Source organism: Culex pipiens, chromosome 3, assembly GCF_016801865.2.
Source record: "Culex pipiens pallens isolate TS chromosome 3, TS_CPP_V2, whole genome shotgun sequence".
Classification (NCBI taxonomy): Eukaryota; Metazoa; Arthropoda; class Insecta; order Diptera; family Culicidae; genus Culex; species Culex pipiens.
The window spans coordinates 132,037,639-132,055,915 of NC_068939.1; the positions used below are offsets into that span (position 1 = coordinate 132,037,639).

Here is an 18,277-nt window from a genome sequence, read left to right on the forward strand (position 1 = left end):
ATTTCATACAGTTTTATTATTTATAATACTGCATAAAATAGTAATGCTTCCATGATTTTTATATTTCCAAATTGATTCATTTATTATTTCGTTTTATGATGACGCAGTGATGATGATGATTAGAAAAAAGGGGATAGCTACACGGTGCTCGAGAGCAGGGTCGAAAGCTGTCGGCATAATTTGATGAAGGGGACTTTTCAGTTGAGTAGTTTGATTTTTTTAAACGATTTATCGATTTTTGCGTGGATTATAAACTAACGTAAATGTTTAGAAACAAACCTAATAGCGTAGCTTACTCTACTTTCTGAATGCCAAGTGCATTCCAGACTGACACTGGATCCGCGGTAGCAGGCCTTAGCAAGGGGTAGGACAGAGAGTGATTTTGAGAAAATTTGAGTAGAATTGAGTAACATTGAGCCACGCACGTTTTTCAGAATTTCTCAATCTTCAAAATGATTTTCACAAACGACGTAACAAATTTTGACACTGACATTTCAACGCTGACACTGACAACTTGCAAAACACAAAAGCACCGGGAGCGTAAATTGTTCTACGACACAAGAAAAAAACTCTACGGAATAAACTCCTGGCCCCCAGCGTCGATTCCGTGCCATGAGGTAGGTTATTTTGGGGGGAGGGAAACCTTCAAAGAACTTTGTTGAATAAAGTTGATTTTTTCAGATGGCAATCCGAATCCGATTGAATAAAAGGAGAAGTAACCAGCTGCTGCTTCCGGCTCGGGTGAGAAGAAGAGCTGATGAGAAGAAACCGGCCGCCACTGAGAGGAAGTCAGCTCAGAAGCTTCTGGCCGGAACCTTCTTGCCTCCCTCAGCAGCTCTCTTGGCCGGAGAGGCAAATACCAAACCGGACAAAAAGGGAACAAATGCTGCTGCTACCGGAAACGTTGCCGCTGCTGGTAAAAAGGCTCCGACAGTGGCTTTCGCCAAAATTGGCTGCTATTGCCACCGCCAAGGTCAAGAACACTGCGGCCGCCACCAAGAAGCCAGCCCCGCAGAAGACCGCTTCCAAAAAGGAAGCCGCCGGTGGCGGTAGTTCCCAGTAATTTCGTTCAAAACGTGGCAAAATGGACATCGTTCAGGAGGTTTTGCAAAAGCAGAAAGATTGAGAGAAAAACAAGCCAATAACGGTGGAATAGTACCTACCTGGAACAGTAACTGGATTCGACCCGGGAAAATACACAACTGTTCATCAATGCCGTCTTGGAACTCCTAACGGAACGGGAAGAGGAAGCCGTTGTCGGTGCAGCCCGTGCTTGAAACTTCCTGCGCCGAAGCCGCTCACAAAAGGGGAATAAATCGTTAAGCAAAGTGTATCAAGAATGGAGTCCGTGACAAGAAGGTACGACAAGGTGACAAGGTTCAAGGCCGAATAGGAGAAGGATTGAGTGGTAGAGATGCCTCAGAATGCAGACCGAAAGATGAGGAACATTGCTCGCGCGAAAGTGATCCAAACTCCGCGAGCCGGCTTTCCCGGACCGGATGCCGCTTCAGCTACAGAGCTGGTGACTGCTGCCAACGTCGCCAATGCGTCGATGGCGTCGATCGGAAAGTTCCAGGAGAAGCTGACCAACAAAAAGCAGGCCCGCGGAATCAGCGTGAACCGAAAGCACGCCCAATCACGCTGCCGGGCGAGAAGAAACGCAACCTGGAGCAAAGTGCTAAAAAGAAACTGCCGGTGACACTGGAGCTGCTGTCCACAATAAGAAGGGAACTGCCGGAGCAACGTAGGTTGCCGCGAAGAAGCACGCCACCATGAAGGTCGCCACCCCCGTGGGCGAAAAGAAAGCCATCGAGGCCAAGGTGCAGAAGGGTACCGTTTAGATTCGTGTCGTCGCTTTGTAGAGGATCTAAGTATAATTTTCTAAATAAATAAGAAAATGCAAACACACCATAATAAACGCATCATTTAGTCTCTGGTAAAAACAAGACAAGATCGGAGCAACTGCTTCAGATGTCCCCCTCCAGTCTCCCGACGATTATCATCTCCTAGACAGAATGAAACCGGATGATACAGCGACTCTTCTTAGAGATTTTCGTTTCGATCTTAATGACTACGGTTTCGATGTGCTTGCACCTTTGGAGCCGCTGAAACCTCCTGCTGCAAGAGCATGTCCTGATACGCCAGTCATTACGTGGTGCCAAGATCTATCGAGCGATTCGGGCCACAGCTCTTCTCGACTTGCCGGAACGACGAAAGACCTTCTTCTTGATCTCGCTGAATTCGCAAGCAATTTGAATGGTGTGGCAATCCAGCAATGGGGTGTATCCTTTGGAGATCTGTCCGGGGAGGTTCTGCACGATTATCTGGGCGGCGATTTATTTAAGTCATCGGCGACGTATCCACGACGCAGTTCCTTGAAGGACAAGTTCTTGACGTTGTTTCTGGGCACGGCCTCCGGCAGGGCTTCTTGGCACATTTCGACGTACTTGCAATCAGTTGTCAGGTTGACCGGGGCGTAGACGATGGCGATACCGGGCTTGTTCACATCGGTTTCCGTTCCCGTACCACCGATTTTGTTGACGTCCTTTAGGGGCAGATGCAGGGACTTGGGACCATCCATAGTCTCAAACTTGCACTTGTCTTCAGTCTTGCCCTCTTGCGCGTGATGGCCCATCCCTTGAACTAGCACATCCTTGTGGACGGTTCCAGCATGTTGTATCCGTGCCATCCGGAGATGGACACGATACTGACGGCGACCGGGATGTAGCCGATCTTCTTGATGTAGGACGAGACTTTCTTCTTGATGTCCTGGTTGTACGTGGGCTCGGTCGAGTCCATTTTGTTGACATCGACGATCAGCTGTTTGATACCGAAGGTGAAGGCGATTCCTAGGGTATTCTCTCGTGTCTGTCCGTTTTTTTAGAAATCTTGAATTCACCGGTACCGGCGGCAACGATCAGCGTGGCACATGTGTTTCTAATGTATTTATTTGTAAACACGCTCTTCTGTCAATGTATATTGTATATTCATCAATTCCGCAACTCGGAAAAAAATCATGAGGAAGATTGAGTAACTTTGAGCCACATTGAGTAATTTTGTAAAATTGAGTCACTCAGTTACTCTGTGTCTTACCCCTTGGGTAAAACTGTATTTAGTTGAATTTAACTAAATTTAGTTAAATTTGGCTTAATTTAGTTAAAATAAAGTTAAATTAGGTTGAATTAAGTTAAATTAATTTTAGTTAAACATAGTTGAGTTTCATTGAATTAAGATAAATTTAGTTAAATTTTGCAAAATTTGGTTAGAATTGGCGTTAAATTAAGTAATATTGAGTAAAATTTAGGAAAATTTAATTAAATTTAAATACATTTAGTTAAATTTGGCTAAATTTAGTTGAGTTTAGTTAATTTAGTTACATTATGTGAATAAATATAGTTACATTAAGTGAAACTAAGTAAAATTAAGTAAAATAGAGTAAAATGAAGTTAAGTTATCTAAAATTAACTGAAATTAAGTAAAATTAAGTAACATTAAGTAGAAGCCGAGACCCGTGGTGTAGGGGCAAGCGTGGTTGCCTCTCACCCAGTCGGCCTGGGTTCGTTCCCAGAAGGTGCCGGTGGCATTTTTTGAAAACGAGATTTGCCTGATCACGGGGAATTAAATGTTGGCCCCGGTCTAACCTAGAGGTTAGGTCATAGATAAATTCAGTTAAATTCTGTTGAATTTAGTGGAATAAAGTTAAATTTAGTGGGACTGTACATTGATATTTCATGATAATTTAAAATGTTTTCAAAAGAGTTCAAACATGCTTATTATGATTAAACGCAGGAAAATGCATTTTAACTGGTTTTCAGTTGATAAAACTTTAAATTTTGATTATCAAGACCGACTTTGAAGGGGGCGACATAAACATTGAAAAATATTTGCAACGGCCTAAGTTAAATTTAATTGAGTTAAGTTAAAAAAGGTTAGGTTAAATTAAATTGAGTTAAATTGAATAAAATTACATTAAATTAAGTAAAATTACGTCAAATTACGTAAAAAATAAGTAAAATTACGTATGATTTAATATAGTTTAATTAAATTTGCTAGTTTTATTTAAATTAAGTTGAATTAAATTAAATCAAGTTTAATTGAGTTAAATTAAGTTAAATAATAATTAAATTAGCTTATGTTTAGTTTAATTTTGTAAAATAAAAATGAATTTGGGCAGTTGCAAATATGTTTTATTTTTTTTATGTCCCTCGACTCAGATCAAAGTAGGGGGGGGGGGGGAATAAAGAAGTAAAAAAAATGAAATTACAGGCCACGCTATCAACATTTGAATGAAAAAAAGTGTTTTAAAATGCATCATACATAGTTGTTTTTCAATCATTAATTTCCAAGATTTCTAAGTATTGACAAAACAAATATTTTTGCGAGAACATTGTAATTTCATAAATGCTTAAAATATTTTTAAACGAGCCCAAACGAGCCCAAACATGCTAAATACGATTATCAATGCAGAAAAAGGCATTTTAGATTATTCTCAGTCGATTAGACTTCTATAATCATTGAAATTTTAACGTTTTTTTGAAAAAAAAAAATGTTTTGCCCCCTGATTGTTTGGACCAATTTTGTAGGTGCGGCGACATAAACTTTGAAAAATATTCGCAACGGCCTTAGTTGAACTAAGGTAGATTTATGGTTAAATTAGATTAAATTTGGTTACATTTGGCTAAATTTTGTTTAACTAATGATTAAATTTAGATTCTTTTTTTTTATTTGGGTAAATTGAGTAAAATTTGGTTAAATTTATTTAAATTTAGTTAATTTCAGGTAAATTTCGTTAAATTTAGTTATATTTACTTAAATTTTGTAAATTTAATTAAAAATTGTAAAATTTAGCAAAACGTTGTTAAATTAAGTTGAATTTGGCTAAACTTAGTAGAATCCATGTAAATTATGAAAATTTAGTAAAATTTCGATAAATTTTAGTTGAAATAAAATACAAGTTTTGCTACAATTTATACTAACAGGCTATCGTAACCAATAAAACAACAAATTACAAATTACAAATTAGTTAAATTAACTAAAACTAGATTAAGTAAAATTAACATGAATTGAGTTAAATTTCGTAAAATTTGGCAAAATTTAGATAAATTTAGTTAAGTTGAAATAAATTGAGTTAAATTAAGTTTGATTTACCTGAATTTATTTAAAAATTGTTAAATTCAATTAAAATTACTTGAATAAAGTTGAATTTAGTTGTAACACGTTAAATTGAGTTAAAGTTAGTTGAATTTAGTTAAATTTTGTCAAATTTGTCTAAATTTGGTAAAGTATAGATGAGTTTGATTAATTTTAGTTAAATTCAGTAAAATTATGTGAAATTAAGTAAAAAAAATCAAAATTAAGCAAAATTTGGTAAAATTAAGTAAATTTAAGTAAAATTTTCTAAAATTATCTTCAATTTTATTGAAATTAAGAAAAATTAATTAGAAATAAGTAAAATCAGGTAAAATAAAAAGAATTAAAAAAAAATAGATAAATATAAAATTTAGCTGAATTAAATATAAATATAAGATAAATATAAAATTTAGCTGAATTTTGATGTATAAAGTCAAATTAAGTTTTAGTTTAGTTAAATTCAGTTCAATTAAGATAAACTTAGTTATATTTAGTTAAATTTTGTAAAATTTACTAAAATTTACCTGATATTTCTAATGAAGTTAGGCCGCTGTGCAGGCTAAGGCCCTTGGTTTTACCTTATATTGTAAACTAATTGTTGTGGACAGAACCAGTGCGCGGAGTGCCCCCACTTTCCGCACGTCGCTGGCTCACAAGTGGCTGCCAGTCTGTCACTATGTGACGCAGGACAGCGCGTCAATATTTTATGCTAGCTGTCATGTTTGTTTGTTGTGCCCTTTCATTCTATTTCCGGATCTTAACAAGAATACACGCGTTTTACATTTTATTATATTTACCGTGTTTTATTTGCGTATCGTGCGCTGATTCCGTGGCCCTGCCGTAGGTTCCCACGCGACATCACGTCCCGCGCACCGGATACGACAGTGGCGACGAGATCTGTCGAATTTTGCCGGATTTTCCGCGGTTTTACGAAGGTGGGCGCCACCTAACCTACAAATCCGGCACCCGCGTGCAATCGAAGGAGGAGCCCCAGCAGCATGAACGATTGGCATGCTCAGCTCCCCGACATGGAGCAGCTTCAAATACGTCGGGAGCAGCTCCAGCAAGAACCGTTCCACCTTGCAAATCATCAACAGCAGCAGCTTCAGCGGTCTCCTGAGCAGTTGATCCGGATGATGCAGACGTTCGAGCAGCTGGCCAATGCAGTGCAGCAGATTGTCCAGCAGCAAAAGGATCTCATGGAGCGGTTCACAACAGACGCAGCCCAGCCGCCTCCAGACCCGGCGCAGAACGTCGACACGCTCCCCGGGAACACGAAGGCTTTCCAGACGGACACGGTCCGCAGCCACGCGGTGGTGATCAACGAGCACTCGGTGCAGCAATGGCGGAGATGCGCGTCGGTCGATTTCGGTGGGACGCCGATCCGACTTCCACTAGACGCCGCATCCGGCGGCCCAAAGTTATCATCACCCTCTGCTCGCGTAAACACGGCTTCTGGAATGGATTTGTCACTCGACGACGAGTTCCGATGTGACACCTCCATCACCGGAAGCAACCGCAACGAGCCGACCATCGTTACCGAGCTCCACGTATCCAGCTTCCCCGACCCGTCGCCGGTGCTCGAGTCAGTCCTCCACAAGGTGTTCAACGAGGAACTCGGCAAAGAGGTGAACTTGGAGCTGAAAGAAAACCACCGACCGACCGTCTGCCCGAAATGCTCGGTGGCCTACGCTGTGGTTGAGAACGTCGACCACGAACTGGACAAGCAGCAGCAGCAGCTCAACATCACCACTCCGATCGTCTACTCGGAGTTGGCCGCCCCGATCGTCGGGATGCGGAAAGCCATCGGTTCAAAACCCGTCCTCAACGCTACTCTACAGCCGCGCCTGTACCCGCTGCTGGTCGAAAATGCACCCGGTGCATACCAGCAGAGCATCGCCACCTCGCTGGCCCGAGAACCCGGAGCGTTCTACCATCTCGAAGACGGCACAACCCAGAAGGAACACGACCGCAACCTGGAAGCCGTTCTGCACCATTTTCAAGACTACGCCCTCACGACGCGTCCCGACAACGCACCGCAGCATCGCATCGTCCGGTTCGAGGCAGACCGGAAACGTTTCGCATCACGCTTCGCACTGTACCTGCTCCTCTACGACTTGGCCTCCCAGTACGTCTCCACCGACCAGTTTGGGCACGCCGACGTGCAACGATTGATCAACCAGCACGTACGACCAGAGGAGGACTTTGCTATCGCCAGAATTCGCCTAGAGGACAACAGCACCCAGCCCGATCTACTACTCCGCAAGATTCGCCGGTACGTATTCGAGGGTTGGCCAAAAACGAAAGTCGCTGATCCGAAGATCCAGCGCTACCAGACCCGTGCCGACTTCGACGACGGAAAAGCATGCCAGCTGTGCACCTCCGTAGCACGGTCCCCACCGCACTCACTTCCTGTGCTATGGCCGAAACCTGCTGGCCCGTGGCAGCGCAGCTGCATGGATTTTGTGGAACCACCCAACGACGACTACGTAGTCCGCACGCATCGCATCTCTGCCCTCGCAACCATCGCCATCCTCCGACAGATTTTTCCTCAACTCGGTAAGCCTAACCTAATCGTGAACGACAACCGAACGCAATTCCCGAGTGTCAAATTTTCTTCAAACGGCGTTTACCACACCGCGACCGCCCCGTACCAGCCGCACGGACGAGCAAAACGAGTCGTGGACATTCTCGAGCGTGCCGTCAAGAAAATTTCGGAGGGGAGAGGCACTATCGCAAGAACTTTGAACATCTTTCTGTCGGCGTACCGCTGCGCACCTGAAGTGCTCGACCCCGAACCGCACCAGAAGGAATTCCATCGTCGAGGCATCGCCATGCGAGATGGCAACCAACGCGTCACCCGCTCGCACATCAACCAACCGCAAAGTCGCTTCAAGGCCGGACCTGCTGCTTCACCATCGGCCAAACCGAAAGCGCTCCCGTTGGATGTCCTGCTCGGTGAGTGGAAGCTTGCGTCGTTTCCCGAGCTGCCACCATTGAGCCTGATGCAGTTGACGCCGCGTCCGCCCTCTTCTCTACCTGCGATTCCAGCTGAACCAAACACACGCGCAACCTGCACCCGATCTGGATCGCTGCTTCTACTAGAACCCGGTGCAACACCATCTCCATTCCCTGCGTCGTCGTCTTCAACGAGTTCGTCGCAGCTGGCACTCTTCTCCGGCGCACCGACAGCGCTTGCAAGAGCCGACCAGCTGTTTTAAGAGGGGAGATGTTGTGGACAGAACCAGTGCGCGGAGTGCCCCCACTTTCCGCACGTCGCTGGCTCACAAGTGGCTGCCAGTCTGTCACTATGTGACGCAGGACAGCGCGTCAATATTTTATGCTAGCTGTCATGTTTGTTTGTTGTGCCCTTTCATTCTATTTCCGGATCTTAACAAGAATACACGCGTTTTACATTTTATTATATTTACCGTGTTTTATTTGCGTATCGTGCGCTGATTCCGTGGCCCTGCCGTAGGTTCCCACGCGACATCACGTCCCGCGCACCGGATACGACACTAATTTTAGCAAATAAAGCCATTAGAACCGATAAGACCTATTTAAAGTTATGTAAACATACTAACCCAACTTATATTCATCTGAGCTAGTTAACATTAGGGCACCATCAGCTTGCTTGGTTGCATGAGCGTCGCGACACAATCTTTTCTGCAGGAGCAGCATGTGCTGCCAGAAGAGAGTGAAGAAAAAGATGATGTTTTCAGCGGCGGTGTTATAAATTCTATAACATGTTAAATAGTGTACGAATCTTTTCGCACTCTTCGGCAAAGTTGTTCCCTGGAACACGGACTATGCGCTCATGAGGTTTTTGAAGAATGCAAAAATCGTTAAGGGGCTCAAAACTGGCAAAAACCAAAATGCACCGATTTTACGGGTTAAATCCTATTTAAAATTCAAAGTCAAAGCGCCAGGTCCTGAAATACTCGCAAAATTGACCCGTTTTGTTACATCCTAGTGGACATACCGTACCAAACGCTTGTATATTTGCTATGTTGGTTATGTTTGGCGTAAAATATAGTGTTGTTATCGAGAGTGTTAGTATTAGCATTTTAGGACGCTTTATTCCCCTCCACAACGCTTATCTCACCGTTTAAGCGGCTGTATAAGACCCTCATCTAGAGATCCTAAATAGGGAGACTGGTCGAAGTGAATTTGACGTACCCAAACAGACACGAGTTTGACGTATCCAAACGAGCATTTGCCTTTACGCCCAGCAAAACTTATCAGTGTTGCCAAGCTCAAAACATACGTTGCCAGATCGATTTAGCCAGCTTAGACCAGTCTCCCTATTTAGGGTCTCTACCCTCATCCGGTTAAATCTCCTCCTTAATTTCCCCGAATGCCATTCTTTGACCAGTCAGTCATTGGAAGCTGTGCGAGGGCTAACACCACATGATGTTCGGGACTGCAACAACCGGTATCAGCATAAACTAAGTCTGATAAATACAAGTTATACTTTCCCATAATTTCGTTGACGGCCTGCGTATATTGGATTAGTTGCACACAAGGATTTAATTATAAGACATTTGTTGAAATTGATGTACATTTATGTACTAATTTGTGTAGTTTTTTAAGGTCCTTTTATCTACAGCCGAAACAGAAAATCATTTGGTATAATTTGTTTGCTCATTTGGCTCAACAGGTACAACAAATCATAATTCGCCAAACTTCTATTAAATGTAATAGATTTTTAAAGTAATGCTGGATTATTTTTTAACTGCATTCGTTTTGAAAAGGTCGTATCATTCAAGTTTTGTACTTATTCTATTCTCACGCCAGTCAAATGCGCGCGCACCATCTGTCAGCAATCTTCTTGTCTCTGTTTTGACATCTGACAGCAACTTTGTGCTCGCTGTGATTGAATAATCGCTGCATTATTTTCTAGGTGTTTTTGGTGCTTCGGAACCTGGAACTAAACCCGGACCAAAGATGATCCGCCAGATTCTGCTGAAGAACGACATCCTTGTCCGGCTGGTCGCAGCCCGGGCGTACAGTCAACCATCTGCGGGAAAACCTGCCGGGCCCGGTGCAGCGGCGGCCGCGGCTCCGAAGGCAGTCTCCGGAGACGTTCCCGGACTCAGCTCCAAGTGTGTCCACAGCAAGTCGGGACCCATCGGACCGGGTGCGTCCCGCGACGGCGAGTACAAGGTGCCGGAGTACTACTGCTACGACAAGAACAGCTACTTTGAGGCCGAAATCGAGATGAACAAGTTCCGGCTGCCACAGCCGATTGCCAAGTAATGTTTGGATTGGTGGTTGAAGATGGTTAAAAGTGTACATAGAGTAACTAAATAAAGTTGTTCACTTGAACTACGGAAAAAAATTAGTGTTGTGTTATCATGCCAGATCATGCCCTTAAAGTTTGGTTAAGTTAAGGGGATGTTTGGTTAGAAATAAAAAGAAAAAAAAAGTCATAAAAACTCTGTCAATCAGTCATATCTGTCACTGTCATTTTTTATAAATAAGCTTGAATAAGTGTTTTTTTCAGTTTTAATTATTATGTTTTAAATTGTTAGATTTGTTGGATGTGATATGATTTTGCTTCAAATACTTTTTTAGGTTTTGAAAATTGCTGAAGTTCCATTTGACGCATGATCTTGACTTGACATTTCTCCCCCTACCCCAAACCGTTGTTGCACCATAGTTTCCAAACAATAACAAAGTGCATCAGAACGAAGAAAAAACGCGAACAGTTCGTCGTGTCCTTCGAGAATATCTGGTTAGGCGAGTCTTTGTGAGTGGAGCAGTTCTCTAGGATTTCGGTCATTCGATTTTTTTTGTATTTTTTAATCCGACTGAAACTTTTTTGGTGCCTTCGGTATGCCCAAAGAAGCCATTTTGCATCATTAGTTTGTCCATATAATTTTCCATACAAATTTGGCAGCTGTCCATACAAAAATGATGTATGAAAATTCAAAAATCTGTATCTTTTGAAGGAATTTTTTGATCGATTTGGTGTCTTCGGCAAAGTTGTAGGTATGGATACGGACTACACTGGAAAAAAATAATACACGGTAAAAAAAATTTGGTGATTTTTTTATTTAACTTTTTGTCACTAAAACTTGATTTACAAAAAAACACTATTTTTATTTTTTTTTATTTTTTGATATGTTTTAGTAGACATAAAATGCCAACTTTTCAGAAATTTCCAGGTTGTGCAAAAAATCATTGACCGAGTTATGAATTTTTTAATCAATACTGATTTTTTCAAAAAATCGAAATTTTGGTCGTAAAAATTTTTCAACTTCATTTTTTGATGTAAAATTAAATTTGCAATCAAAAAGTACTTTAGTGAAATTTTGATAAAGTGCACCGTTTTCAAGTTATAGCCATATTTAAGTGACTTTTTTGAAAATAGTCGCAGTTTTTCATTTTTTAAAATTAGTGCACATGTTTGCCCAGTTTTGAAAAAAATATTTTTGAAAAGCTGAGAAAATTCTCTATATTTTGCTTATTCGGACTTTGTTGATACGACCTTTAGTTGCTGAGATATTGCAATGCAAAGGTTTAAAAACAGGAAAATTGATGTTTTCTAAGTCTCACCCAAACAACCCACCATTTTCTATCGTCAATATCTTAGCAACTAATGGTCCGATTTTCAATGTTAATATATGAAACATTTGTGAAATTTTCCGATCTTTTCGAAAACAATTTTTTCGGAATTTTCAAATCAAGACTAACATTTCAAAAAGGCCAAACATTCAATATTACGCCCTTTTAAAATGTTAGTCTTGATTTGAAAATTTTGAAAATATTTTTTTCGAAAAGATCGGAAAATTTCACAATTGTTTGATGTATTAACATTGAAAATCGGACCATTAGTTGCTGAGATATTGACGATAGAAAATGGTGGGTTGTTTGGGTGAAACTTAGAAAACATCAATTTTCCTGTTTTTAAACCTTTGCATTGCAATATCTCAGCAACTAAAGGTCGTATCAACAAAGTCCGAATAAGCAAAATATAGAGAATTTTCTCAGCTTTTCAAAAATATTTTTTTCAAAACTGGGCAAACATGTGCACTAATTTTAAAAAATGAAAAACTGCGACTATTTTCAAAAAAGTCACTTAAATATGGCTATAACTTGAAAACGGTGCACTTTATCAAAATTTCACTAAAGTACTTTTTGATTGCAAATTTAATTTTACATCGAAAAATGAAGTTGAAAAATTTTACGACCAAAATTTCGATTTTTTGAAAAAATCAGTACTGATTAAAAAATTCATAACTCGTTCAATGATTTTTTGCACAACCTGGAAATTTCTGAAAAGTTGGCATTTTATGTCCTCTAAAACATATCAAAAAATAAAAAAAAATAAAAATAGTGTTTTTTTGTAAATCAAGTTTTAGTGATAAAAAGTTAAATAAAAAAATCACCAAATTTTTTTACCGTGTATTATTTTTTTCCAGTGTAGTCCGTATCCATACCTACAACTTTGCCGAAGACACCAAATCGATCAAAAAAATCCTTCAAAAGATACAGATTTTTGAATTTTCATACATCATTTTTGTATGGACAGCTGCCAAATTTGTATGGAAAATTAAATGGACAAACTAATGATGCAAAATGGCTTCTTTGGGCATACCGAAGGCACCAAAAAAGTTTCAGTCGGATTAAAAAATACAAAAATTAAAATTGAAGAAAAAAGACCGATTTCGTAGAGAATTGCTCATGAGCAGTTCTCTAGAATTTCGGTCATGCGATTTTTTTTGTATTTTTTAATCCGACTGAAACTTTTTTGGTGGCTTCGGTATGCCCAAAGAAGCCATTTTGCATCATTAGTTTGTCCATATAATTTTCCATACAAATTTGGCAGCTGTCCATACAAAAATGATATGTGAAAATTCAAAAATCTGTATCTTTTGAAGGAATTTTTTGATCGATTTGGTATCTTCGGCAAAGTTGTAGGTATGGATATGGACTACACTGGAAAAAAATGATACACGGTAAAAAAAATTTGGTGATTTTTTTATTTAACTTTTTATCACTAAAACTTGATTTGCAAAAAAACACTATTTTTAATTTTTTTTATTTTTTGATATGTTTTAGAGGACATAAAATGCCAACTTTTCAGAAATTTTCAGGTTGTGCAAAAAATCTTTGAACGAGTTATGAATTTTTTAATCAATACTGATTTTTTCAAAAAATCGAAAATTGGTCGCAAAAATTTTTCAACTTCATTTTTCGATGTAAAATCAAATTTGCAATCGAAAAGTACTTTAGTAAAATTTTGATAAAGTGCACCGTTTTCAAGATAAATCCATATTTAGGTAACTTTTTTGAAAATAGTCGCAGTTTTTCATTTTTTTAAATTAGTGCACATGTTTGCACACTTTTGGAAAAAATATTTTTGAAAAGCTGAGAAAATTCTCTATATTTTGCTTCTTCGGACTTTGTTGATACGATCTTTAGTTGCTGAGATATTGCAATGCAAAGGTTTAAAAACAGGAAAATTGATGTTTTTTAAGTCTCACCCAAACAGCCCGCCATTTTTCAATGTCGATATCTCAGCAACTAATGGTCCGATTTTCAATGTTAATATATGAAACATTTGTAAAATTTTCCGATCTTTTCGAAAACAATATTTTCAAAATTTTCAATTCAAGACTAACATTTTACAAGGGCGTAATATTGAATGTTTGGCCCTTTTGAAATGTTAGTCTTGATTAGAAATTTTTAAAAATATTTTTTTCGAAAAGATCGGAAAATTTCACAAATGTTTCATATATTAACATTGAAAATCGGACCATTAGTTGCTGAGATATCGACATTAGAAAATGGTGGGTTGTTTGGGTGAAACTTAGAAAACAGCAATTTTCCTGTTTTTAAACCTTTGCATTGCAATATCTCAGCAACTAAAGGTCGTATCAACAAAGTCCGAAGAAGCAAAATATAGAGAATTTTCTCAGCTTTTCAAAAATATATTTTCCAAAAGTGTGCAAACATGTGCGCTAATTTTAAAAAATGAAAAACTGCGACTATTTTCAAAAAAGTCACCTAAAAATGGATTTAACCTGAAAACGGTGCACTTTATCAAAATTTTACTAAAGTACTTTTCGATTGCAAATTTGATTTTACATCGAAAAATGAAGTTGAAAATTTTTTGCGACCAATATTTCGATTTTTTGAAAAAATCAGTATTGATTAAAAAATTCATAACTCGCTCAAAGATTTTTTGCACAACCTGAAAATTTCTGAAAAGTTGGCATTTTATGTCCTCTAAAACATATCAAAAAATAAAAAAAATTAAAAATAGTGTTTTTTTGCAAATCAAGTTTTAGTGATAAAAAGTTAAATAAAAAAATCACCAATTTTTTTTTACCGTGTATCATTTTTTTCCAGTGTAGTCCATATCCATACCTACAACTTTGCCGAAGACACCAAATCGATCAAAAAATTCCTTCAAAAGATACAGATTTTTGAATTTTCACATATCATTTTTGTATGGACAGCTGCCAAATTTGTATGGAAAATTATATGGACAAACTAATGATGCAAAATGGCTTCTTTGGGCATACCGAAGCCACCAAAAAAGTTTCAGTCGGATTAAAAAATACAAAAATTAAAATTGAAGAAAAAAGACCGATTTCGTAGAGAATTGCTCAGTGTATTTTTTACATTTTTAAACCAAACATATTGTTCAAGAACACCTTTTGCTACCCAAAAGGTCTCGAACCAAACATCTAGTCAGCCAAGATGACCAAGGTGGACATCCCGATGAAGAACAAGGTCGACGCGTCGGCCAACTTTATCCAGCACGAAAAAGACGTCGAAGTTCAGGTGCGTGCCCCGAAAAGGGTATTGCACTTTAGCGATGGGACGCTCGAGGAGTACAGCGACGACGACCAGGACCAGGTCGACGGGGTCGGACGGAACGAGGAGGGCACCGTTGATGAGGTGGGTAGATGAGAGTGAGATTTTAAGAAAGGAAATTGAAGATTTCCGTAAGTCATTAATTATTCATTGTCTGGATTGGGGCTGAGTGATTCATGGCAACCAAGGTTGTTTATTTATTTTTCTTTAAGTATTTCTGAGAGCAGTTCAGGCATTTGCGGACAGGTGGCTGTTTCGGGTTGGAATTGGTTTGAGTCTTGGCTATGTTTACGGATTCTAGTTGGATAAATTGTTTCATATTTCGGACACATAATAGGTGTTCCTATTGGACTTTTCCGGTGAACCAGAATCGTTGTCCAGATTTGCTGCGAATTTCGATTTGAACCCTTTTGGAGTTGAACTTAGCAGTATTGCTAATTTTTTGAGCTTTTATCACCTGTTGAACATTTAAAAAAATATCATTATGGATGAAATGCCAAATCTACCTTGAAAATTCCCTGAAATTCCCGCTGCATTTTTCATGGAATTTTAATGAGAATGCAATTTCTGGCCCTTGGGGAGCTGTTGATCAAGCACATCTACAAAGGATAAAATACTGTGATTTAGTTATAAGCTTTTTCTCTTTTTTCTCCTTCCTTTGCAATATCAGCAAGTTTATTTTTTTTATTTTTCTTGCTCTTGGTAACACATTTGGTTAAGGCAATAATTGTTCCAAAATGGATAATGATGTAACACACAGTTGAAAGGAACTCCAAAACTCTGTTATGTACCTCAAAAGAACTTTTTGTATCTTGATTATTCATCAATAAAACCGAATTGAATTGAATTGTAATTCACATGGGCTCCTTAGAGTCGGTTTTGAAATGTAAACAATGTTGTAATTCATACACATTAGACTACATACTGCATTTCGCAGACTGGATTTCGTCATGTATATCTGATGATTTTCCAGAATAGGTTGCTTAGAAATTGATAATTGGGAATAAAACTAATTACAGACCAACCAACCAGATTCTCACCACCATGACAACCATCCATTGCCGGCCGCTCCCATCTCCACCGCACACCAGGGACAAGGAAAAGAATTTGGAAGACGAGAAGTGTTGATGTACCACTTTTGTAAGGGGACAAGGGAAAATCTCCACGGTGTCCCCAAATAAGTTTCTTTTGGAGTGCGATGGTTTTTGGGAAGATGGTTTGTGGATTGCCCCTAGAAACTATATTATGTTTATTATTTTAGAAGCTGAAATGAAAAAAATAACTTTTAAATAACCGTAGATGCATTTTTGTTTATAAATTCAATCGTCAACAACATCCATATATTCGCAGTCCAAAATGAACTGGAGCGACTGGATGCTGCACAAAACCTGCAAACTGGGCACCTCGGTCCTGGCCGGATGTGACTACGTTGGTGAGGGGCTGGCCTCCTTCCTCGGCATCACCACGCCCAAGTACAGCTTCGAGATCGAGGAATTCAAGCGGATGCAGGCGGAACAGCAAGCCGAAGACCGCGCTATCCAGAACTTTGTCGAGCAGAATCGTCCCTCCGCCACAGTCGAATCCCAGCCCGAGCAGAGCAACCCCGCCTCTGCGACAGCTCCGGCCGGGGGGGCCACAACGGTGACGAATGAAATTGAAAAGTTTTAAAAAACTAGCACACACACACACACTTGCAAATATCAAAAAGCGCTTGCAGCAAAAATAATGTAGATTTTGTTTGAAACACCAATCTAAAGCACATTTCGGATGATTTGAATCATTTGCGAATCATTAAGTTAAGATGCAGAATGTAAAGGATTTATATATATTTATTGTAAACTAAACATCAATGACAGTGCAATTTGCAATAGAATTATTATTATGAAACTCCAAAGATGTATTGTATATTATCTTTGATATGATGAATAAATAATAAAGTTTTATTTGATAATATTATACTCTGAATCTCTAATGTGTTAAATTTTCTTCATTCCGAAATAACTTCAAAATATCTTTAATTTTGCATTCATTCGATTTTTTGTTTTCTAGTAGTACATATCTGAATTTTTTTAAAGGTCCAATAAACCAAAATTCCAGTTTTTGCTTTTTGGGTGTTTTTGAAACCGCCTTTAGTCAGCATTGTCAAACAACATATCGATTGAACAAAAAATCATAAAAAATTTCATTCAAAATAGAAAAAATGGACAAAAGGTCAAAAGTTTTTTTTGAAATTTCAAAATAACAAAAAAAAAAAAAAAAACAGAAATTTCGAGAAAAAATGCGTCATGGATTTTCTACGCTGTGTAGGAACTTTTGAAAAAGTAACCGAGATTAAATAATTACTTTATCTTCGGTTGCTTCGGTGTTTGATCATTTCTTTTGTCCGATTTATTATCATGTGGATTTGTAAACACACAGTAAAAAAAATGGGTAAATTTGGAAGGAATGAAAAACTGAAATTACACATCCTTTCTTTCACTCACTTCAGTTGATGTTCACATCAAGAATGAGCAGGATAGACTGGTTGTTTACAAATCCTCTTTGACCCATTTGTCAGAATGATTTGTCTTTGTACAAGTTCTAAGATTGCTACACAGTAAAATATGGACCTCTTTTATTAAATATTTGAAAGATAAAACGATTTCAACAATAGTTTGGCAGGTTTTTTTGTGTTAAATATTTTCAAATGTAAAATTAAATTCATTCAAGGTTTGTCATAATTGTGAGTATGAGCTTAATTTTCATTTATTGATTATCGGGAAAAATACCAAAAATATGATAAAAAATGCAAAACAAAAAACAATACATCTTTGTTATTTTTAAACGAATTTTTAAATGTAATAAAAAATAAATCATTTAAATTCCGACAACTCGGTAAATCAAAATAATACAAAAAAGCAATTTTAATTGTAATTTATTTGGTAACGATATCTTGTTAGTTTACTCTTTGTATCAGGGCAAGGATGGGAAGGGAAATCCAATTTTACTAAATTCAAAAGGGAACTTGGTATAACATATTTTTAAACAAATTCCAAGATATTTTGAAATTATTTGAAGATTATAAAAAAAATAATTATGTTAAAAACGTTCTTTGATAAAAAATTAATAAATTTGGTACAAAATTCAAAATTTAGTTATTTTAACACTTAACTTACTCTTTTCATTTCAAGTTACAACCGAGTTACATAAACTTTGTGTTTGGCTATTTTCCAAATTCAAAATTATTTGTTTTGTTAAGCTTTCAGCTATTTTGTGAAGATTGATTGTTTATGTTTTCTGTCTGAATCGAAATAATGAGTGTTTTTTTTTTTTTATA

General features: G+C 38.3%; 4 protein-coding genes and 1 pseudogene across 5 annotated transcripts; 4 read left to right on the top strand and 1 right to left on the bottom strand.

The window, feature by feature from the left end:
* Positions 1-380: 380 nt before the first annotated feature.
* Positions 381-2,134, top strand: LOC120420874 (uncharacterized). The gene has a single exon (XM_039583994.2). The coding sequence runs from the start codon at positions 1,415-1,417 to the stop codon at positions 1,697-1,699; it is 285 nt and encodes a 94-aa protein (XP_039439928.1). The 5' UTR covers positions 381-1,414; the 3' UTR covers positions 1,700-2,134.
* On the top strand, positions 453-1,053 carry LOC128093266 (uncharacterized). The gene is made up of 2 exons (XM_052709405.1): positions 453-617; positions 682-1,053. Exons 1-2 carry the CDS (start codon positions 453-455, stop codon positions 1,051-1,053), a joined length of 537 nt encoding a protein of 178 aa, XP_052565365.1.
* Positions 2,135-2,156: 22 nt separating the features above from the next.
* On the bottom strand, positions 2,157-3,092 carry LOC120420871 (elongation factor 1-alpha-like; annotated as a pseudogene).
* Positions 3,093-9,963: 6,871 nt separating this feature from the next.
* LOC120420873 (uncharacterized) lies at positions 9,964-10,471 on the top strand. Its single transcript, XM_039583993.2, has one exon. It carries the CDS (start codon positions 10,078-10,080, stop codon positions 10,387-10,389), a length of 312 nt encoding a protein of 103 aa, XP_039439927.1. The 5' UTR covers positions 9,964-10,077; the 3' UTR covers positions 10,390-10,471.
* Positions 10,472-10,712: 241 nt separating this feature from the next.
* LOC120420872 (protein FAM177A1) lies at positions 10,713-16,926 on the top strand. 2 transcript variants are annotated; one of them, XM_039583991.2, is made up of 3 exons: positions 10,713-10,882; positions 14,816-15,045; positions 16,312-16,926. In XM_039583991.2, the coding sequence occupies exons 2-3, from the start codon at positions 14,845-14,847 to the stop codon at positions 16,627-16,629; spliced, it is 519 nt and encodes a 172-aa protein (XP_039439925.1). In that variant the 5' UTR covers positions 10,713-10,882; positions 14,816-14,844; the 3' UTR covers positions 16,630-16,926. The 2 variants fall into 2 exon arrangements, with proteins under 2 accessions (XP_039439925.1, XP_039439926.1); XM_039583992.2 differs by lacking the exon at positions 10,713-10,882 and having other exon boundaries at positions 14,739-15,045.
* Positions 16,927-18,277: the final 1,351 nt, after the last annotated feature.

What these genes read in the sequence shown, in the direction of transcription:
- LOC120420872 (XM_039583991.2), top strand. Translation starts at nt 14,845, where the DNA reads ATGACCAAGGTGGACATCCCGATGAAGAACAAGGTCGACGCGTCGGCC. An exon ending in AGGAGGGCACCGTTGATGAG is followed by an intron (nt 15,046 to 16,311) that starts GTGGGTAGATGA and finishes ATATATTCGCAG; the next exon opens with TCCAAAATGAACTGGAGCGA.
- LOC120420874 (XM_039583994.2), top strand. Translation starts at nt 1,415, where the DNA reads ATGCCTCAGAATGCAGACCGAAAGATGAGGAACATTGCTCGCGCGAAA.
- LOC128093266 (XM_052709405.1), top strand. Translation starts at nt 453, where the DNA reads ATGATTTTCACAAACGACGTAACAAATTTTGACACTGACATTTCAACG. An exon ending in CGTCGATTCCGTGCCATGAG is followed by an intron (nt 618 to 681) that starts GTAGGTTATTTT and finishes TGATTTTTTCAG; the next exon opens with ATGGCAATCCGAATCCGATT.
- LOC120420873 (XM_039583993.2), top strand. Translation starts at nt 10,078, where the DNA reads ATGATCCGCCAGATTCTGCTGAAGAACGACATCCTTGTCCGGCTGGTC.